General features: G+C 39.7%; 2 protein-coding genes across 3 annotated transcripts; both read left to right on the top strand.

Annotated features, from left to right (window-relative positions):
• The first annotated feature begins 9,911 nt into the window (after positions 1–9,911).
• Positions 9,912–16,466, top strand: kif2c (kinesin family member 2C). Of its 2 annotated transcripts, XM_010752739.3 has the most exons (23): positions 9,912–10,005; positions 10,115–10,239; positions 10,337–10,431; positions 10,595–10,696; positions 10,924–10,972; positions 11,062–11,097; positions 11,696–11,842; positions 12,121–12,234; positions 12,525–12,622; positions 12,732–12,827; positions 12,911–12,965; positions 13,088–13,250; positions 13,425–13,515; positions 13,616–13,679; positions 13,873–13,964; positions 14,085–14,227; positions 14,464–14,677; positions 14,803–14,913; positions 15,035–15,102; positions 15,203–15,281; positions 15,358–15,438; positions 15,540–15,633; positions 15,948–16,466. In XM_010752739.3, the coding sequence occupies exons 2-23, from the start codon at positions 10,179–10,181 to the stop codon at positions 16,007–16,009; spliced, it is 2,115 nt and encodes a 704-aa protein (XP_010751041.1). In that variant the 5' UTR covers positions 9,912–10,005; positions 10,115–10,178; the 3' UTR covers positions 16,010–16,466. The 2 variants fall into 2 exon arrangements, with proteins under 2 accessions (XP_010751041.1, XP_010751049.1); XM_010752747.3 differs by lacking the exon at positions 11,062–11,097.
• Positions 16,467–18,516: 2,050 nt separating this feature from the next.
• On the top strand, positions 18,517–22,888 carry selenot1a (selenoprotein T, 1a). Its single transcript, XM_010752727.3, has 6 exons — positions 18,517–18,771; positions 19,652–19,762; positions 20,727–20,853; positions 21,870–21,957; positions 22,076–22,239; positions 22,376–22,888. Exons 1-5 carry the CDS (start codon positions 18,620–18,622, stop codon positions 22,195–22,197), a joined length of 600 nt encoding a protein of 199 aa, XP_010751029.2. The 5' UTR covers positions 18,517–18,619; the 3' UTR covers positions 22,198–22,239; positions 22,376–22,888.

Genomic DNA, 22,888 nt, shown 5'->3' on the forward strand with positions numbered 1-22,888 from the left:
CGTGATGCGTTGCACCGTGGCGCTCTGCTGTGTTGCATTTTTTGTTGTGTTTTTTTATGTTCTCCTCATCACTCTCTTTGTACGTGTGTGTGTTTCAATTTTAGGGGAGAATAAAGGAGCTAAAGCAGCTCTTTGCAGTACCCCACTGTCTCCTCTTTACAATTTGCAGGCCAGCCAGGGTATGCTGGGGTGTGTGTGTGTGTGTGCGTGTGTGTGTGTGTGTGTGTGTGTGACTGAAGTTTAAATTGTAGCCACAGTGTAATGATATGGTGGCATGGCATTGAGGGGTACTCCAAAGGGAGGGCGGGGGTTGGTAATTAAACATATGCAGACACAGACACATACAGAGGGTGAGAGAGAGAGACACACACACACACACACACACACACACAGTCAGACACACAGAGAGGCAAAGAAAGAGAGCAAAGCTAAACACATCCAAGTGGGGTAGTAAAAGCTAATGAAGGCTCAGCGCTAGGCTGGCACAGACAGCCATTTCATGTGGTGAAGAGGAGAGGAGGAGGAGGAGGAGGAGGAGGAGGACTGGGCCAGGCTGGGGAGCAATAAGGCAGAGCCTTACTCGAAAGCAAGTTAGGCCAGCCAGAGGAAAACTATAATTGACACCATGCATAAGGGTGGTTTTTCAATATAGTTTGTCCCGGGGTCTGCCAAATCATTGTCTATGCAATGGAAAAGGAAAACAATGGCATTAACACATTTGGGGAGCCCTAACAATAAAACCAACACTACAGTGTAGCTTATTACACTACTGTAAGACTTACATTAGCCAACAAGCTCACGTCCATTTAAGAAAATGAAGCACAGTATTAATGTTTGGATAAATCTGGAAATAATATAGCAAAGTTAGTCACTAGGTCATTCATTAAAGCACTCAACAACACTGAAATAACCCTGTGTCCCTCTGAGGTTAATGTGGTAATATGCGAGATGACTACTTCCAATCTTTTGTTTTTTAATGGCGGTGGCATCTTTGATGCTAAACCAAAGTTTGCTGTGTTTTTTTCACAACTCACTGTGTGGCCACCGCTGTGGTTTTTCTTTATTTCTGTCATTTTTATTGATAAATCTTCAGTTCTTTAGTTCTTTGTTAGTTCAGCTCTCTTGTTCATGCTAACTACTAATCTTAAAAGATCTCAAACCAAAGGCTGTTGGTGCTTTTCTAACAAACAGCACATTACTTATCATGAGTCAAAGCAGATTTACTCAAACTGTTTGTAAAGCATTACAAATCATCAATGCAGGGTAAATTAATCCCAACACTTACATGCCTTCTTTTCTTAAAACAGATGATAGAATCTGCCAGCGCAGTTAGATTACTTCAGTCTGTTTCCAGTGTATGAAGATTTTTGTAGAAATTAGTGTCTCGAAGGAAGACAGAATAATACAAATCACTGCACTAGATTAAAGGAAAAGGACACACATTCTAGAAATGTTTGTGAAACCAGTTAATGTGTAATGGAAACTTTTTGCAATTATCTCACCACGCTGTCTGTTTTCTTTGTCTTGATATGAGAAAATATGACTTTTAAGGACTTAATAGTTGACAAAAATGACTTGATAATATGGAGACGTTTGCAGGGCACACCATCACTGCGGTTTCAGGGAAGGCTGTAAAACTCTGGGTATAAGTGTAGTTTTTCTTTGAGAACTGTGGGGTCCACATGTTGTACCCTGCACTATGCAAGCAAACATCTCTGGTGTGTCCCATAAAAGAAAAAAAAAGAACACTGGTGGGTTTTAAGCATTAATTTCAAAAGCACACTGACACATTTCTGCACTATTTATGGTTTGTGGTTTTGATTGGTGTTCCCTTAAAAAGGTTGTATGCAGGCCTGCAGTATTTCAATCTTTATGGTTCATATAAAGGAACTTATTGAATTCAAGAATAGAATTTATGGGCTAATTTCTACATTCATGGATAAAACACATTTTATTTCATCACTCAAGTTTCAATGGAAAGGTTTAAATGAAGATTTAAGATGAAAAACTCATTTTTGTTCTTATATTTTGTACTCTATAGTATGACATGGGAAACCGATGAAGAGCAACAGTCAAACTGTAAGTGACACAGTGGCCCTGTGGATTTTTTACTAAACCAAATGGAGAAACCAAAAAACCAAGAGTTGCACTCTGTGACTGGACATGTGTATACGTGACTACGAGTCTAAAGCAAAAACAATAATGGCATTCAATACTGTAGCCCACAAGACCTTAATGTCCTAAAGTTTCCTAAAAATAAGCTAATGGTGTCCTACATGTCTAGTTATTTACTCAGTTTTTACTGTCAGATTATATTACTTTAATGTCAATATTGGTGTTGCCAATTTTCCAGTCTGTTATAAAAGTTATTGTTACTTGTGCAAATATTGTTCAAGCATAAAAATGTTTTTTTTTAAAGATATAAATGGTTATATGTTATGGTCACTGAAGCTCTATAGATATATATAATGTTGAATGATCATCCAACATGCTCTGACAAACAGGGTGCAGATTTACAACCAAACAAACATTGGAAGCGATTGTGGTCTGTAATCAAAGAACACACTGAAATACAAAAGAGATTAAACATTTATTTAAACAGAATGAGGTCAGCTGATGATGTATTTTATGCTGCTTGTATCAAATGAGCACAGAGGCCAGAAAGGAGGCAGGTTTTGAAATTGGCCATATTTTCACAAGTATGATTCATCCAATCAGAGTCCGTTTCAGGAACTAATTGTTGGGTCTGGGGACAAACAATCAGTCAGCACTGCTGTTATCTGGCTGGCCTGAGTGTAATCTCCTCCGCAGGGAGTTTATGGCGTGAAGGAACAGTCACTCTATAACCATGTGACCACACTGACATTCATATGTTATGACATACATTTGTGACCACACACATAGGCATGTGAATATTCACAGACACACATTTAAGAAAGCTCGAGACACCATTGAGTCATTAAAATAGACACACAGATGTGCACAGAGCAATACAGTATTTCATAATCACCGGCGCTACTAGCACACAACACGCTGCTTCTCTCCTGAGTGCATGAGCTAACAGGCCGGCCTGTGATGACAAAACCAAATTCAGGTCAATCTCACCTGCACTCTGGGGAAGAATACACTGTGCTGCCTAACACAGCACAAACCAGCTCACTGACATAACTTTGTATTTTAAGAATAATTTCCATATTAGATAACACAGCGTAGTGGTCTCCAAAGTGCAGATAATGTGGATTGAAGTGAGGTGCAGTAGTCTGCATCATACTTTTGTTTAATTAAAGATTTAATTTAGGCTACACAACATATCAGGGCAGGCTATTTTCTGCTTGATACTGTGATATAAGTGAAATGTATTGCTGGCAAACCTTTAGCAAAAAGACTGTTTTCTGCATCTACTAAAATGATTCTATATATCTCATAAATCAGATATAATTTGGCATCGGTGGTGGTGTGTCACAGTAGAAGTACCTGTGGACAGACAAGCCATTCCTGCAGTGTAAGTGCAGCTGTGTGTACTGCCCCTGACTACTCTTTACTGCAGACCAAATAAATAAACAAAATAATAATAAAATTTGCCAGCTGGGCAAACTTAGGTGGGCAGGTGAGCTATGCGGCAGAGCTCAAAGATGAACAAACTATTTCACGGCTTCAAATCATGTATTTAAAGTGTAAGCTTATAGTCTATATGGCAGTTTTTCTTAAATGATGGGCTGGGAACCAAAATGGGTCACTGGTATGTTTCAGTGGATCACCACATGCCAAGAATACTAATATGCTGTAATGAGTGAATGTTCCAGACTCTCTCTGTATTTTCTCAGTTTGGCTGCTTGGCTACAGAGGTTTTAAATCCCTGCTGTAGCATGTTGGACTCACACTAAGTTCAGTTATGAAACAATAAATCACACTAGACCATTAATTAGTTGACACCATAGAAAAGGATACTTAGAAAAGTTATGTTCTAATATTGGCTCTTGTGTCTTGTTATTGCTTTTATTTCCAAGTCCAGAATTTGCTATGTGTTGCTCTTTCTATTTGCAACTATATTGCTCTCTGCTGGCCATGTTGTATAATGCAACATAGACATCTTGTCACAGAGATTTGAGATTCCTTAATATAAGATGAAAAATGTTTGGCAAAGAAATAACTTTATAGGAATGAAATGATTCATTCAGTAGGAAGAAAAACAGACATCATCTTATTACAATCTGCTTTTACTGTGTTATTGGTGTAGTCACATTTAAGAGCTGCTTCATGAGCCAAAATGACTAATGCCGTCTTAGAACTAACCCCTTTTGAGATCCCAAATACTGAAGCTATAGTAAAGACATAGAGAATGGATATCAAATGTTTGGCAAAGATTCATGTAATTACAACTATTTAGTGTAATTAAAACAAAAAATAATGTGACAGGAGATTAAAAGAACCAATAGTTCCATACTGTTCAATCTTTTCTTCCTCGTTGTTCCTCTCACTGCTCCTCTCCAAGTCTGTCAACCTTCCTGGGTGGTTTGTAAGTGCAGCTCACGTACTGTATGCATGTGTGTTTATTTAGTCTGTATAGGGGAACAGAGCCATGGCCTCTGCCAATTTTCTTTACACTGAGAAAATATGCTTTTGGACAGATGGAAAAAGAAAGCAGTTAAACAGACTCAGGGCCAACAGATACAAGACCCCTTCTTCCTCAAATCAACCACCACCACTACCAACCCTCCAGACTGAGAAACCAGCAACCGCTGAAAATTGTGCTGCCGCTTTTCAGTGACTGTAATCTCGACACAGCGTGGTGGGACTATATTTTAAAAAGAACTTTTGCCACATGAAAGTGTTATAATATGCAGAATATTTCATCCTCACCAGTATGAGCAAATCACTGTGAAAGAGGGTTCATCTAAGGATAATTGCTATAATTTTAATAATGAGTAAGACACCACTCTTATGAATCTTAAGAGTCTTATGAAACACCCAACGAATGCACGCACAAAAAAAATAGCCTTCAGGTAAGAAGCTGTGATAAAGATAAAGATCATCCCAATGTTCAGACACATGGAAGCACTTTAATGACTTGAAACCAATAAAGATATCATGATTCATTATATAAATTCACAAACACTATAAAGCTTCAAAGTGGCATAACAGCGTTCAAGTATGCACGCAAATCCACAGATATTTCATCTCTCTCTCTCTTTGTAGTCTATAATCTAAAACAGTTTGAGTTTTACTCCTAGATTTCATTGCATATATATTTAAAGAGACACATGAAAGTGATATATTAAAAGCTTGAGTAAGGAGAACACCGAAGAAAAAAAGTTTTTCCTATGCTGTTTGTAATGATCAGGTGTTTTTGGTAGATGTAATCGGGCCAAAAATCACGCCTTAATAATAGTATTTAACAACTTGAGGTAATGGTGAAAGTACACTGAGCTCAAGCGCCCACGTGGCTTCATTTTAAACAGTGTCATCACAGTAAATATGTAGGAAAAAAAACACGCAGACAGGGCCAAGTAAACACTCAGATGAGAGACATTTTCGTTTAAATGCCGCACACAGAAGTTTAGAAACTTGTTTAGCCTACTCCATCCACTCAAGGCCACTGAGGAAGTGTTTAGCCAAAGGCTGAAGCTGTGAGAATGGATGGACTGACTGACTGGAAGGGAGGAAAAGGGGGGAGGAGCGCTTGGAGTAGAGAGTATTGAAGAGGAGAGGAGGGTCTGAGGAAGAGAGGAGAGGAGGGTGTAGGAGTTAGGGGGATGTGAGGAAAAGAAGGAGGAGGGGAATACCACCCACTAAGCCAGTTGTGGAGAGGTTCTGGGGGTTGGGCTGCTCACAGGAAACAGTTGTGGCTCCATCCCAGGCCTCACACCGAGCAGCCCTGGGCCACCCAGTCATCGACAGACAGACCTACCAAATGGTCTGGCCGGGCCAAACCGACAGGGATTTGTTTATTTTTCATCCTTTGGCGGTGGGGGGAAAATTGTTCAGCACAAGCTGTTTATTAGACCTTTGATTTGTCATGTGTCGCTTGCGGGGAATGTGTATACATAAGTCCAACTTGTGTAGTTAGAGAGGTTTGGAGGCTGAGAGGGTGTGGGCATGGAGGAGTGGGGAGGCTGGGGGGCAAAAAGAAAAGAGGAAAAATGGGAAGCCTCCCACGCTGAAGGCAAGGCTGAACTGCATTATGGGTCATTCTCCAGCTGTCCCTGATTGTTGATGTCACGGGGGACTGAACTGTTGTGCCTAGTTTGCAATGGGTGTGGGGAGAGAGGGAGAATGTGGACAAACATGGGAATCCTACGGTCACACGCATGAAATGCAGTATGCTAAATGGACGAGTGTTTAGGAGAATTTAGGGACTACTGTGCACTCATCAGGAAACGGCACTAGTTAAAAGTTACTGCGTAAGCCGTGTGAATGTTATATTGTCATAAAGCAGGATATTATAAAATAGGCTACATACAATGTATATATTTCTTTTCCTTCTTTGGCAAAGGCCAACTACAAAATAGAGAAACAGCACATTTAACTGAGAGCAGAGTGCAGTGAGAGGAGTAAACAATACGAAACATGATATTAGTCAAAGATGTAATAAATCAGAAAAGCCCTTAATACAAACTTTATACTATCAACATTTGATTTTTAAAATGTCAGGAAACTGGTCTTCATCAGTGTGACTGAGAACAGACTACTATGCAGCCTCAGGGCTTTTCACTCACTTTGTCAGCTTTTACCTCCAGACTGCATGCCAGCTGGACTGACCGAAGCGGTGCAAAGTCCAAATCTCAATCCAGTTAGTCAGACTCATGTGTAAACCCAGAAGGAAGAATTTAGCTAAAGTGATTTATTTAACACACGTCCTGTTAGGTTGAGAAGAGGAACAGCGAGACCACTGGGGAAATTGTAACTACACTTATCTATTATTCTGTAATGTTATTCCTACGTTTTTATAAATGTAATTTTCGCTTGATCTGAAAACTTTCTGAACATATTTCATGAAGTCAGACTGCAATTTAAGACAGTAAACAGGAATTATTTTCAAAATACTATTTTTCACAGAACAGATGAATAAGCTTAAACTCTTTATACATGTAAACATATTATTATATGTTGTGGAGAAATTGCTGAAGTCAAAGGTCAATGGTGAGGTCAGGAAGAAAGAAAGTGTTCAGGAGCCTCTGATGTCTTACGCTGTATCATTTATTGATGCTTGGCCAAAGAGAATTAGAGACACTCTCAAAGTACATCAGAAGTGCCTGAGTTGGTCTCACATTCTGCCAAACTCATGCTGGTGGTCAGACTTTAAACCCCTACAGATAACACCACAAACACTATACGCCCAGAATTAGTCAAAGAGAATGTATTTACTCATGGAGGTGTTATTGTCAGCATATTCTAGTCTGAAGACACAGATGTCTGTTTATGCAGATTGGAACGTCAACAGCAAGCTATCTATTATGTCTAGGAAGGCAGCAATAGGTCTTTTCGACCCTGGCCACTACAGTGTTGAGATAGACTGGCACCTACTGTTCTCAACCAAAGCCAAACAACTAATACTGCCGGGGACCTCAAGGCCCACATGTGACCTTGTGTAACCTAAGGATAGAAAATTCCATAACATTATATACTATATATTATATAATTGATATCACGACTCTAAATTGCTCGTAGGTGTGAATGCGAGTGTGAATGGTTGTTTGTCTCCATGTGCCCTGTGATGAACCGTTAATTTGTCCAGGGTGTACCCCACCTCGTGCCCAAAGCCAACTGGGATAGGCTCCAGCCCCTTAATTCTCCCGCACATTTTTTTTAACTTTTAGAGTTTAGCACATTTGTAACTCCTCTGTGAATATATTTAAATCCTATGCAAATGTTTAATTTTGCTACAAATGTTTTCTTACCAGTCTTTTATACCAGTGAGCATCAGCCTGTACAACTCCTCACTAAATTATTTATAAGGCTTTGATTTACATATTGCACAGTTCACTGTTACTTGGTTTTTAATCTACTGTTACTGGTTCTATTCAATTGTTATTTATTTCAAAAACTAAATTATCTCATATCTCACTGTTACTTGTTTTTTTATTTTTTACTGTTACTGGTTCTATTTAACTGTTCTATTCTATTTATACATGTGTATATAGTGTGTATATATTGTTTAAAATAGGATATTGTATAGGGTATATTGTTAAAGTTTTGTTTTCTTACTATTGTTTTTCTTGCTATCACTTACCGTTCTGATTCTGATTTAATCTCTCTGTACATATTTAAATTTAGATTTATCTCGTGTTCATTTCAACGTATGGTTACTGTGTTATAGGTTAATTCTAATGTATGTTCTTTTTTTCACTCAAATTTTATTAATTTTTGGTATATAACACAACATTAAAGAACACATCACAGGGTCAGTGGGGTACATGTTATTAATATTCCTCAAATGTCTCTGACATCAGTCCAAGTTTTCGGTGGTGTCTCTGCTTTGAGATTTATGATCTGTCCGATTTTCGCATTTCTTATTAAATTTCGTTTGCTGAAGTCTCAATATATACGTAAATTTTTCCATGTTGATTATCTCCTCCACTATGTCCAGCCAGTTCCTCCGAGTAGGAGGGTCCTCTCTACACCATTTCCTGGTGATTGCCTTCTTGGCCACAGCCAACAGAATTTTTACCAGATATCCGTCTTTATATTGTACATTTTTCCTTGTCAGGTTACACAGGTATAATATCTCACATGACTTTGGTAGTTCATATCCCAGTATGGTTTTCAATTCTACCCACACATCATTCCAATAATTTCTTATTTTAGTACATTCCCAAAAAACACGAGTGTGACCTGCATTCTGCTCTCCACACCGTCTCCTGATTATATTTTTCCAACAAAATTCTTTCCACATCCTGGAGCTGGTGGTGGTACGCTGTACATCACGTATGTTAAACCAGTCCTCTTCAGTTAGTGGCATTTTACTTTCTTTTACCCATCTATCTCTAACATACAGCGTAGTAGTTCCTCTGCTCTTCTCTAGACCCTGGTACAGTGTTGAAACCACTCTTCCAGTAATGTTTCTATATGCATTACACAATGTTATAGTTACTTTATTCAGCTCCTGCGGAAGATCTGGTTTTTATCTCTTTCTCAAAGAAGTCTCTAACTTGGTAATACCTAAACTGGTCACAATCCTCCAGTCCATATTCCCTCTTCAGTTTTTGAAAGCTTTTAATTTTCCCAATTATTGTACATATTGTTGTAATCCTCTTGTTAATGTATGTTCAATCTATCTATCTATCTATCTATCTATCTATCTATCTATCTATCTATCTATCTATCTATCTATCTATCTATCTATCTATCTATCTATCTATCTATAGCAGTGGTTCTTAACCTGGGTTCGATCGAACCCTAGTGGTTCGGTGAGTTGGTCTGAGGGGTTCGGTGGAGCCTCCGCCCTGGAATTTTTTATACCATTTGTTACAACATATCTTTGTGAGCAATCGTTTTCGAGGATGCTGGACATAAAAACTAAGAAAAGGAACAGACTTTGCTGTGAAAATGACATGAGACTGGCACTTGCCAAGGTGAAGCCACACATATCTGAACTGGTCTCTCAAAGGCAACAGCAGAAGTCACACTGAGGTAAGTTGTTGTGAGTTCATGCACTGTGTTGGTTTTGTTATTTGAACAAGGTGATGTTAATGCACGGTTCATTTTGTGCACCAGTAAAAAAAATCATATTTTATTTTTTACTAAAGAAGGGTTCGGTGAATGAGCATATGAAACTGGTGGGGTTCGGTACCTCCAACAAGGTTAAGAACCACTGATCTATAGTGTTGATTTCCATGCGTTGTAATTCCCAACTGAACCAGGTGGTGGCGGTATAAGACCAATGTGGCGATAACCTAAAAAAAATGCCGTAGAAGAAGAAGGACGCGACGAGAACCAATCAGATTGTTTAAAATCCGGAAATAGCGCAAGTTTGAATCTTGGGCGGCGCTGAGTTTTGGCACGTAGGTAAGTTCAGTTTGTTCGTTAGCTGGAAAGAAAAGACAAACAAACACATTAAAAAAAAGAATAGCACGGTAATAATTGGATTATATATGTGTTTATTGATCGACTAAAGGTGGATATAACGTCAGGTTTATAACGTAAGAGCGAGGACGCCGCGCTAACGTCACCTGGATAAAATGGAGCGCAGCCTGCACAGCCTTCTTGCTGGACTCTCTGTACAGATCAGTCGAAGTGATGGTGAGCTGATGTTTTATTCCTTCCAGATAATAAGTCGTTAACAAAGATAGACTTTGACTTGTGTGTTTGTGTGTTTGTTTGTTTACCTGTAAACCAGGACGGGTGCATCTGGCCACGGTGATATCCGTTGATGCCGTCAAGTCCACGGCCATGGTGGAGTGGCAAGAGAGGAAGACCTGCCGAGGAAAGGAGGTCAGTGAGAACATAAACACATGCAAGACACACTGAATCAACCAGCCACCTCATAGATATCCATTATCTGTGAATGTACTTTGAAATATCCCATTATATTTAATATATTTCAAGTTAATCTTTACTACATTTGTCCTCATGGCTGGGTGTGTTTGTGATCCAGGTCGACGTGAGTGAGTTATATACACTCAATCCAGAGCTCTTGGACCATATAAACGCTGTCACCAACAAAGCTACTGACACACCCCTTCCTGCTCCAGACAAGGTGAGTGTTATCTTTAACTTTTCCACATCTACGCCTTGTTGTCACGTGTTTCTAAGAATTTAAAACACTTAAGACTGAAACAGTTCAAATCAAATCCCAGCTACTTCTTTGTTTTGTGTGGATTACATTGTTGCCATGAGTTTAATTTTGACTCTGTGAACATTAGGCCAGGATGCAAAGTGTTTATCGTTCTAAAGCCCCTCTCTGTCTGTTTGTCTTTTCCATAGAAGTACGAAGGTCGACTGCGCTCATCCAGGATTCCTGCCCCTGCCTCCTGTATGTAAATATATTGTTTGTTTTTTGTTTGTTTTTAGATGATCATGTCCTGTCTGTTTGTCTCCTAACTGCTTGTCTTCTTCCAAAAGCCTCTGCTCCAGCAGTCACCAATGCTGAAGAGTCAGGTCGGCATGGCATGCATGTTTCTTTAGATGAAACTAATCATTGTTTTTGTTAATGGGATCGCGGTGTGACTATCCTTTTGAGAGCTGATTTCTGCTCACGGGTTATACAAAAGAAATCACCGTCCTAATGATTAGTGGTATAGGGATGCAATTGTTCAGCTTTTGGTCATTCTTGGCACGCAGCACATCTATCCATCTTTTATTTTTACCTATTAACCTGCTCTAAACTGGGAATAATGAAGGGCGACAAAAGGAGTGCTGTACTCTGGGTCATCACTGATGGCATGTTTATTCACTTAGGATAGAGTGTACTGTGATAATATAATGCACTGCTTTATTTTATGTTGTAAATGTATTATATATACATATAATCAAATAATGATTCTGTAACTGTTAATCTCTTGTGACTCACTTCTGTCACTCTGGGTCTCTGAAGAATTTTCTTTCATCGTAGAATGGCAAACTTGTTGCTGTGATTACTTTTTTTGATTTGGTAGACTAGACCCAAGACTTTAACTAGATTAAATGCTAGAAATGCTAGAAAAAACACTGATGCTCATCCTGCAGCTGTTTGATTTGGATCTGTTTTTGCTTTCAGTTGCCAGTCGATCTCAGGTCAGGCAGACGTGTTTGTTCCAGGCCCCGGCCCCTGTTCCAGCACCAGTCCAGGCCTCTGTGTCTCCTCAGACAAACCCAGAAACAATCCACCCTGATCTCCCCTCTTCATCAGTCCTCAGAAACTCTGGTTGGTAGCGATCTTCTGAAAACTCAGTTACATTTAACATCCAAGTATTGTTGTTCCTACCCAGTGGTGTGTAATTAATATTAAATAAAAAATATTAATATTAAATGAAACTACAAATAGGGATTGAACACAAATATGTGCAATTAAATTGGGCTGTAGACAGATAAAAGTCTCAGCATATAGCAGATTTTGTCCATTGACTATTGTCAGTATTTTTTATTTATTCTTCTGTCGTTTTGACTGAATCTGACCTCTTTATACACACACTCTCTATCTAGCGATTCCCAATCAGCCGAACAGAAAGAATGAGGTCAAATCAGCATTGTCGCTTGCCCGTGAGGCAATCAAGGAAAATGAACCAGAGAGAATGCCCCCGCCGCCTGCAGTCAAAGGTTTGTAACAAATTTTACACCACCGTGATATCATGTGTATCCACTAATGGCTTAGATCTACACTGATGTCTTGTACACAGAGGAAGAAAGCTAATGTCACAGCCGTCCTTTTCGTCTGCAATGGATTGTTTTGTTTTGTCTTCGTTTAGTTTTAGACAGAAATATTTAGGGTTTATGCACATGTAGATGGCATTCAAATGAATGTTCAGTGATTTCATTGAGTTGGATATTGCAGTGATGTTATTGGGTGTTACATGTTTTGATCTGCTGACGTCATCTCTGCACGTTAGGCAGAAGAAAAACTGTGGCTCCCCAAGAGCTAAACAAAGGCAGCAAAAGGCTCTCTTGTGTTGCAAAGCCCCCCGACATGCAAACCAAGAGGGGAAAGGTGAGATTTTTTTTTTAAACTCAATCTGCTATTTATATCATTAATTGAAACAATGTTCTTTCTCACGTTATTATTATTTACATTCCCTTTGGTTGCCATTTATTTTTAGTTTGGAGAAGCTTCTCGACCAAACCAGAAGTTCTACGACATGATCCAGGACTTCAGAGAGACCTTGGAAGTAACCCCGTTATCAACTAATAACCGTGTAAGTATGGACTTGATAACCACGTGGCTTCTATGAAGTTATACACTTGTTTGCTATTACAGCACATCTTGTGTTTTTTACAGATTGAACCGCAGAAGATTTGTGTGTGCGTTCGGAAGCGGCCACTTAACAAGCAAGGTATATTGGGAGTGACGTCTAACATCTCGATGCAGTATCATGTGATTATAAAATAGTAATTAATGACTTTGCACAAAAATATTATCCATCATACGTTCACTTAATGTTCTTGTCTTTTCCAGAGATTATTAAAAAGGAGATAGATGTGGTGTCTGTACCAGGGAAGGGTGCTCTGCTGGTTCATGAGCCAAAACAGAAGGTGGACCTTACCAAGTACTTGGAAAACCAAGTCTTCCAGTTTGACTATTCCTTTGATGAGACCACCACCAATGACCTGGTCTACAAGTAATGAGCCCATTTGTGCTTTTATTTTTGCCACAAGGTAGATCAGATTTTTAGATAAGATTGTATTTACATGCTCTAAGTGGTCAGGTCTTCTTTTAGATAGATGCTCTTATTGTCTTTTACTTGGTTTTTAAAGAGTGCAATTCCTGACAGATGTTTTTTTTTCTCATTCAGGTTCACAGCTAAACCTTTGGTGCAGTCAGTTTTCGAAGGTGGCATGGCAACCTGTTTCGCTTATGGCCAGACAGGGAGTGGGAAGACTCATGTAAGTCTATACTCATTGTACAGGATAAACTCGTCTTGAAGCTGTATTAGAATTTTATTTCTTTATTTTGTTGCGCTTATTTGGCACTTCTTCTCCGTAGACGATGGGCGGGGATTTCATAGGGAAGCAGCAGAACAGCACTAAAGGAATCTACGCCTTGGCAGGTAGGATGTAAACCATTCCCAGTAGCTTTCTATGCACATCACTTTGAAGGAAATCAGGGTTTTCTTCTTAAGATGAATAATACGAATCAATTAAAAGCGTTTTTATCTGCATTTTATCTCCATCACTTTACTTTAAACTAGAAAACATTCAGGATTCATTAACTTCAAATAACTTGTGTCTTTCCATTTTTAGCCCAGGATGTTTTCACCTATCTCAACCACAGGAGGTATGCTAACCTGGAGCTCTCTGCTTACGTCAGCTTCTTTGAGATTTACAATGGAAAGGTAAGGGAGAAAAAATTCTAATCCTACGAACACCTTTTTTTTTTTTTTTTTTGAAAATATTTGAATGAAATAACAGCTCATTTAAGTAATCCTAAAGTGAAATATACTTTTTGATTTTAGGTGTATGACCTGCTGAACAAGAAGGCCAAGCTCAGAGTTCTGGAGGATGACCGTCAGCAAGTTCAGGTTGTAGGTCTGGAGGAGGTCTACGTGTCCACAGCAGAGGAGGTGATCAAGATGATACAGATGGGCAGTGCATGCAGGTACTGTGTGTATGTTGTAATCTGACAGTACATATATAACATGTAGTGTTCACCAGTTATTTTAACATAGCATACTAAAATATGTTAATGGTATTGCAGTAATAAATGCTTAAAACTGTTGACAGTTAAGTTTTTAGTAATACTACATTAAAAGCGTTGTCTTGCTTTTCATCATTGTTCATCTCAAAGAATACAACATTAACATGGCTGCTCTCCATCTGTCATTCTGGGTAAAGAACATCAGGCCAGACCTCTGCCAATGCCAACTCATCCCGCTCTCATGCCATCCTCCAAATTGTCCTGCGACGCAATGACCGCGCCAACACGCTGCATGGCAAATTTTCACTGGTCGATTTGGCCGGCAACGAGCGCGGCACGGATGTCAGCAGCAACGATCGTAGCACTTTGGTTGAGACTGCCGAGATCAACCGCAGCCTGCTGGCTCTCAAGGTATACTGTGGCTGCACACACACACACGCACACACTTGATAAATGACTAGCTGAGAATCCATTTGCTTTTTGGCACCTCGACTAGGGTTCAAATAAATGATCACGTCCACTCTTGTGTCCTGTAGGAGTGCATACGTTCACTGGGAATGAACAGTGATCACATTCCTTTCCGGATGAGCACTTTGACCAAGGTCCTCAGGGATTCCTTCATTGGAGAAAAGTCCAGGACCTGCATGGTATGTGCATGCTGACTCTGTTTGGCATACAGTGACATTACAGATGATGCAGATGCACACCAAACAAACGCAAACTGCAGTGTATGTTTAAGTTCAGAATATTTTCCCTTCTCTTCCATAGATCGCCATGGTCTCACCAGGCATGGCGTCATGTGAATATACAATGAACACACTACGTTACGCTGACAGGTTCATATTTAACTTGTTTCCAGTTTTTATTTTTTTTTGTTCTTGTACTATGAAAATAAAATCACGCTGGGAGGATGAAACTTGATCTGCTCTTTCGTAGAGTGAAGGAACTGAATGGCAATTCCCAAACCAGTGGAGCAGCTAAGGCACAAGAGCCTATGGACAGCTCCACAGAGGAGGTGAGGTTGCACAAGATGAGTCCGACATCATAATTAATTTGTAATAATTTGCTGAAAGTTAGCTCTCTGTTTAAAGGAATCAGTTGTGGATAGCAGTGTGTATGACGCCATGGCACGAGTGGCAGAGCTGGAGGAGAAAGCTTTTGTAGAGCTCAAGGTACAATTTTCTTTATAGTATACACGTGATAATGTCGTTTTTTGGCTTTGTAAGTCCTCACATTTATAACTTTTTTTTTTTTTTTCTTTTTTTTTTTTCAGGGGGTCGATGATTTTGTCAAGGCGATGGCGCAAACCTCGTACAACATCAAGGAAGGACTTCCCGACCTGGTGGCTCATTCCCGGAAGATACTGGGTTTGTACATACCACAGCTCATTTTTAGTTTAACAATATACTCCAGACTAATTTAGATTTTGACTAATTGTATTATTCTCACTTGCTTGTGTAAGTCAGCCCACACTGCATAATTGAACTTTTGTGGAATAACCTAAATATTGACCAAAAAATATGTTAGTAGCTAAGTGGTAGTGTAGGAGCAAGCTTGTGATTACTGATCAGCCGGATCAAATGTCGCAATGAAGTGCCAGGACGGGACTGCATTTCATAGAGGAGCAAAATCTGTGTGGATGCTTTACCTTTTTATTTATTCGGTCTTATCTGTCCTCCAGACACGTTACTGGCTTTGCAGTCTGCAGTGGAGCAGGAAAGCCTGGCGATGATGAAACACTGAGACGAACCCACCCAGAGTTTGTTTAATAAAAGCGTTTGTTGTTAAGCTATTCGCTTTTTGATTTTATTGTATTAATGATTTCATTAAAGAACATTTATCCAGACACTATCTCGTTAAAAATGTTGCAAGTCTTGTAAGAAGCCACTTTTGGTTTAGTCTTGTGTTTAGGAACTATGTTGTTTGATAGAGCACTTCTCCTCGCTGTGGATGTTTTTAACATGAGCAAATGCTATGTAAGCAGTTCTACTAAAAACAGTAAATGTTTAAATCATTTTTTTTATTAATAAAAACACAAAGCTCCTTTCAGTAGCATTTATTTTGTCAGGCATTTAAAATTAGATAATGTGCATCATCGATAACCAGTAACTGTGTGGCATGTGTACTTTTTATTTTATTTTTTTTAAGGGAAGCACAGCCTTTAATCTTTGGGCTGAAATAAATTCATCATTGAACACTGTTTGGCCTGAGTGTATCAGCAATTACAAATTTAAATTGACATGCATTATGGGGGAAACCCAATTCTTGTGGAACATTAAAGCTGAGTTTGCAGTTTGTGGATTGATCATTGCCTGCACTGAAGCACTGAAGGTAGTGTAGTTTAAATAAGTAGTCTGGAAACTCACCCAAGTTGACATAAAAATGAAAATTAAATTTAGGTTTGCTTGAGAATACAATAGACCTTTTTTACAGCACTATTTTAACATGAAATAGGGTCAACGCCGTTGTTTCCAATGATAGTAATTAAGGTTCAGTTCCATTTAGTGCATAAATATACCCTGACGTAATCAATGGATGATTTTGTGTTTTAAAGGTGCAGTGTGTAGGACTTTATTGGCACCTAGCCATGAAGTTGCAGATTGCAACCAAATTTTAAAGGTCTCTGTTGATGAATTCAACATATTTACTTTTGTACTGCTAATGTACGATGTTAATATTGGCTTCGAGGATGTGCTTATAATCACTTAAGTGTACACTTCCAACACAACATTTTACACAGAGTATAAACTAAGATCTGTAACAACATAACATGCCGAAAAGGAGCAAGGGATGAAGAAAATGGTTTGAAGTTTAACTGGTAAGGCAGGGATGTCCAAAGTACAGCCCGGGGGGCAATCACGGCCTGTGGTCAGATTTCATGTGGCCCAAAAGCTTCTCTGGTTGACATAATGAAAGCATTTGAATGTTAACCTAACTGCATAAGTGCTGTCTGTAAATGTGACACAAAATATTACTTTCTGAACGATCTTGTGAAAGACAAGAGCAAGAGTGATACGTTTTAAACTTAAATGTTAACAGACTTAATATTTCATGTATAGAATGAACACAAGGTTAAGATTTGTATCAACTTCATGCAAGTTTAACATATTCCATATAATTTATTCTTTGTTACTTGACTCTAGATGTGATAGAAAAGAAGAACTGGTTCTTAGATTTGTTGTTGCACACCCAATTGGCTTCGATTTGGTTACATTGCCATTGAAAACATATAATTGTGACAATGGAAACAACATTTTTAAAATGTTATTATTGGCCCCTGGGCATCTTCACATTGTCAAATCTGGCCACCCTTGTGGTGACGTACATACAGTAGTTTACTATAGGTAATCGTTTTGGTCTTCTCCAGTTGACTGATTTAAATCTATATCATAACGCCTGTGTGATGCATCAAATCATTCATAAAACTAACCCTAGACTATGTGTGCTGGTTTCCGGTTTGTGGCCCTCGGGATGCATATGATACCAGAAGTAAACATCTAATCACTGGGGAAAAAAAGACTAAAAAGTATCAGCTTGTCTCTTGCATGCAGGGGACTGCAGATCTGGAATGAGCTCGATGAGAGTTTAAAAATGGTGAAATCCATCTCTACCTTCAAGAAAAAGCTGAAAATAAAACTGATTAATTCTTATATAGAGAGCTGCAACCTCTGATAAAGTTACTGTCAGTATGTATGGGGACCATGTTGTCTGTCGTCTAACAGGTTAGGAGTCTGAGTGTCATCCTCGACAGCACACTCTCTTTTCAGTCTCACATCAACAACATCACCCTACTTCATACCACTGCCATCCTGGTTCATAGCCTCGTCACCTCCCGCCTGGACTACAGCAACTCCCTCCTCCTTGGCCTCACCCACAAATCTCTCCATAAGCTCCAACTGGTCCAGAATTCAGCTTGCCCGCATCATCACCAGAACCCCTTCCATCCACCACATCACTCCTGTCCTGCAACAGCTCCACTGGCTCCTGGTCAAATCCTGCATAAACTACAAAATCCTTCTGCTCACATTCAAAGCCATTCATAACCTCGCACCACCATTTTCTTTTTAAGTTTAAATAATGACAATTACTGGATGTCAATATGTTGTTTAAAACCTGCAGCTGCGTGTGTGTGTGTGTGTGTGTGTGTGTGTGTGTGTGTGTGTGTGTGTGTGTGTGTGTGAATAAAGAACAGCCAGAGCGGTAGGTGGCGCTGCAGGTGAGCGCAGGCCGTGTTTCAAATCCAGCATTAACACAGAAGGAGAGGGAGGGACCAACCAGTACCGGAGGTTCAGATTAAGCAGCAGCTCGTCTCGTCTCAGTCTGACTGCGAGGAAACAAAACGCCGGGACAGGGATGGCGATGAGGTGGTTGCGCTTTTCGCTCCTCGCGTTGGGGCTCTTCTCGCTCTGCTGCGCCACGTCTGGTGACAGCAGCAGCAGCAGCAGCGGCGTGAAGAAGATGAAGATGCAGTTTGCGACGGGACCTCTCCTCAAGTTTCAAATCTGGTGAGCGGAAAAATCTGGCGAGTCATCGCGGGCTAGCTCCACTCCCCCGGCTAACAACAACAACGAAGGCCGGAGCCGACAGGAGCTAAAAGCTAAGCTAACAGACTTCACATGAGTTTGTGTTTAACTTCGCAGGAGGAGCCTTCACACCGAGCTGGTTATTTATTAGCGAAATTACCGTCGGGAGGGTGAATACTTGTCAGGGAGTTCCTGTTGTTCATGAGCATGTACACAACATGGCCCCGCTTCCGCTGTCAAACATGCGAGTTGACGCTTAAACCACAAATGTTGTAGTCTCTTTACATCCGCCTGTGTTTATTTATTTATTTATTTATTTTATATGTTAGTAATACCATGTAGAGCACACTAACCTGCCTTGGGAGTTGATATGCAAATAAACTCAGCTCGTGTCCACAGGTTAATGTTAGATTACCGTTAGGTTAACGTTAGATTAACGTTAGATTAACGTGTTCTTTGCTCAGTTAATCTGCAATAGTTTCATTTAATTTCAAAGTTTTGCTTTTGAAAAAGTTAGCACAGCTCAATGCACATAAACATGAAGAAAAATAGCCTCAAGGGTTTCTGTTAATGCCACGTGATTTTTTTTTTTTTTTTTTTTTGAAGGTCGTTATGTTAATGAAGCAAATATTTACATCCCCTGACTGCCCTGTGAGTTGATAGAGTCTTGAATTTGCCTACAACGCTGCTAAGACTTTGCACAAAGAACAAAAACAACGCGCCTGATCTCCAGCCTGAAGTCACAACATACCCTTGAGATCTTTGCACCGGCGTGGCCGTCCCCTTTTTTTTTTGTCTCTGTCTGTTCTCGCAAAGGTACACCGTGTTTGTCTTTCTAACTGTCCGTTTGTTCTCCGTACAGCATTTCCTGAGGGTACAAGCGGGTGTTTGAGGAGTACACGCAGGCCTTGTACCAGCGGTACCCGGACATCCGCATCGAAGGGGAGAACTATCTTCCTATACCCCTCTATCGGTAAGACAGACCGGCTGCTTTGTTACAAGTGGATTAACTTATATCCGGCTTTATTAAGGCTGCCTCGGATTAGCTGAGGAAAAGGAATTCTCATGCAGTCGGGCTTATCAGGCCGTGAGTTTGACTTTTATAGATGTAAACACAACTGCCGCCCATAAAAATGTAGCTTTCAGAGTGCTTTTTATTGCAGATATCATTTATTAGAAGGAGTCTTAGCGGCATAATGCATCAGTGGGCAACATTAAAGCGTTGTCATTTATGATTTGACCGCTCAGAAATGTGTTTTTACTTTAATGCATTCATGTGCTCAACTAGTTTTGTTACAGACACAAGTTTTGACTAAAAATGTTGAATATATGTAATAAAGTCAGTGTGCTTAAGATCCATGCGATTCTATGTGACAATTGGTCGTGCAGTTAAATCCCAGGTGTCACTTTAAACCCTCAGGTCCTCATCAGTTCCAGTCTTAATAAACACACCAGGGATTTGCTCTATTAAAGAAAGGGAACAGTGCTACACTCTGGGTTTCAAGTTCTATAGTCAGTGTTTGCGTCTGTCACTGTAAGTCCACTGAGAGGCCGTAGTTCAACCAGTTACACACCCTTTTTAAATGTAGAGGTCGTAAAATTGAAATAAACAGAACGTGGGCTCTGTGGATTCAGTTTATTGTTTTGAAGTATACAGTTGCCTTGCAGAATCATAATCACTGAAATGGAAAATAAGTGTTTGTGCAGGAGGAAGCTACGAAGCTACGCAATTGATTCGCCACAGTGAAGTCTAATTTGAATCAATGGAGCCCACACCCTTCTGTGTCTGGAACTGAGAAGTGAAAACACGCTTAAGATTTTAGTTAAACATGACTGACCTGCCTTAAAACAAACTTCAAGCCCACATCTATCCATATCATTGTAGTATATCTCGAAGGATTTGTATTAAAAGCCAGTTTCTTGTTTTATCTCCTCAGACACATTGCTTCCTTCCTGTCTATGTTCAAACTGCTGGTGATTGGGGTGATTATTATCGGCAAGGACCCATTCGCCCTCTTTGGTATGCAAGCCCCGGGCATCTGGGAGTGGGGCCAGGGAAATAAGGTAAGGTTTTCATTTTTACGTGTATCTGTGTGTAGGGGAATAGAGTCCAGGTTGTCAGAGTGACGCAGCCGAGTAATTCGTTTTGCAGGTTACCGCCACATATAACACTCATGGATTGAATGCCTGTCTGTTTGGCTGTGTTCCAATACAGTTGTGTACATGCATACACAAAGCAGTGTGTATTCGAACCCATGGGATTTCATTAGCTGTTCATTGAGGGTCTTCAGGTTGTTTACAGTATTGTTTTGCTCAGCTCTGTTGTCCCCAGGGTTACAGACATGCCAGAGGCTCAGAGGAAGACTGACCATTGACGGCTAACATCAGATATTTGCAAATAAAACAATTGTGTGTTTTAACAAAAAGGCCGAGGCTGATCAAATGTGGTGCAGTTTTGGTAGTAAAACATAACAATTGCAGTATGTCAGTTATCAATAAATCAAATGACTTGAGAGAAGAAATCCAACCTCATTGACTGTTCCAGACTCCGTAATTTGCCACTGCTTAATCTGACTGCACCATAATCCCATCAACCAACAAGGAGAGCTCCATATGAGAAGGTGTACCTATGTCACAGGAACATCAGTCCGTCCATTCCTACCTTGCAAACAGCAGAACAAGAATCAAAAGAGCAGGCGAAAACATGCAAGAACTGAAAACCTGTTTAGTGACAGTTATTTTTAACACATCAGATAAAGATGTATGAACAAACTACCATTCACCCGCTGCCGCGTCAGCTGCACGCTAATAACCACTAAACTGTGCAAGTTGAGATGTTCTTTACATAACTATTTTGCATTAAGTACGTCTAAACCTCTTCTGGACATTCACACATTCACCCTGTGGATCTTTTATTGTCGCAGTACTTTACAGCATGTTTTCAGTGCACTGCTTAGTGATTCTAGTTAACTTGATGCAACAAAACTTGCAGACATAACAAAGTAAAAAAAAAAAAAAAGAAGAAGAAAATGGAGAAGACTATGCATAACCATTTATCTTAAGTCCCATGTTTCTTTCAGATATATGCCTGCATGATGGTGTTCTTCCTCAGCAATATGATTGAAAACCAGTTAATGTCTACAGGAGCTTTTGAAATCACATTAAACGGTGAGTCTTTTTTTTTTTTTTTTTTTTTTTTTTTTTTTAGTTTAAGAAAAAAAAGTCTTGTGTTGCGAAGAAACAAACTGCAGTGAATTACAATAAAGTGAGTAATGTCTTTCCATAGATGTGCCAGTGTGGTCAAAACTGGAGTCAGGTCACCTCCCCTCCATGCAGCAGCTTGTGCAAATCCTGGATAACGAGATGAAGATGAACGTTCACATGAACACAAGACCACACCACTCCTAACCCGACTCTTCACATCTTGGCTGGAGCTAAAAGCCCCTCCATGTGAGTGTTCACAGCACGGTTTGTTTTTTAACCCTAACCCTCTTTGATGGTTCCCTTTTTTTTTTTTCTTTTTTTTTCTGTGACTAGTGGAAATCTTGATGAGTTGTAATTTGATCTTTTGACCTCCGCTGTCTAGGTTTGAGGTGGGTTTCTCACTGGGCCGTGAAGTGATGTTTATGAAGGTCTGCGCTGAAGGCAGGAAGACTGCTAGCACAGACTGGATGCCCCCATCACCCTTCACCATGCCCTTTTAGAGACGTCCCGCCCCCAACGCCAGAGTGGGATCCATGGCAACAGTGCCGGCAATTCTGTCATTTTCTTGTTCTCATACTACTGCAGATTTCATCCAGTTGACATCAGTGGTCCCATAAAGAGAGATTTAACATTGATTACTTAAAGTCTTTAACTTGTTGCATACAATTGGTCTGTGTGAGTAAATAATCGTGTCATTTGTACCACTGAGCCATATGTAGAATTTTAAGTTTATTATTCTAAAAGTAGCTTAGCTGTGTAGAAAATGCATCACTTAAAATCTGTCATCACGGTTGTGAAAATAACATTGGGAAATTGTGTCTTGGTATGATTTCTGAATAATTTTTATATTTACATAACTTGGAAGCTAAGAAGATGAATAAAACTATTGTAACTA

The sequence above is a fragment of the Larimichthys crocea genome, chromosome XII (genome assembly GCF_000972845.2).
Source record: "Larimichthys crocea isolate SSNF chromosome XII, L_crocea_2.0, whole genome shotgun sequence".
NCBI lineage: Eukaryota > Metazoa > Chordata > Actinopteri > Sciaenidae > Larimichthys > Larimichthys crocea.

Coding starts and splice junctions, on each gene's coding strand:
- kif2c (XM_010752739.3), top strand. CDS start 10,179: ATGGAGCGCAGCCTGCACAGCCTTCTTGCTGGACTCTCTGTACAGATC. Junction 10,697..10,923: donor CCCTTCCTGCTCCAGACAAG/GTGAGTGTTATC, acceptor TCTTTTCCATAG/AAGTACGAAGGTCGACTGCG. Junction 12,235..12,524: donor CCCGCCGCCTGCAGTCAAAG/GTTTGTAACAAA, acceptor TCTGCACGTTAG/GCAGAAGAAAAACTGTGGCT.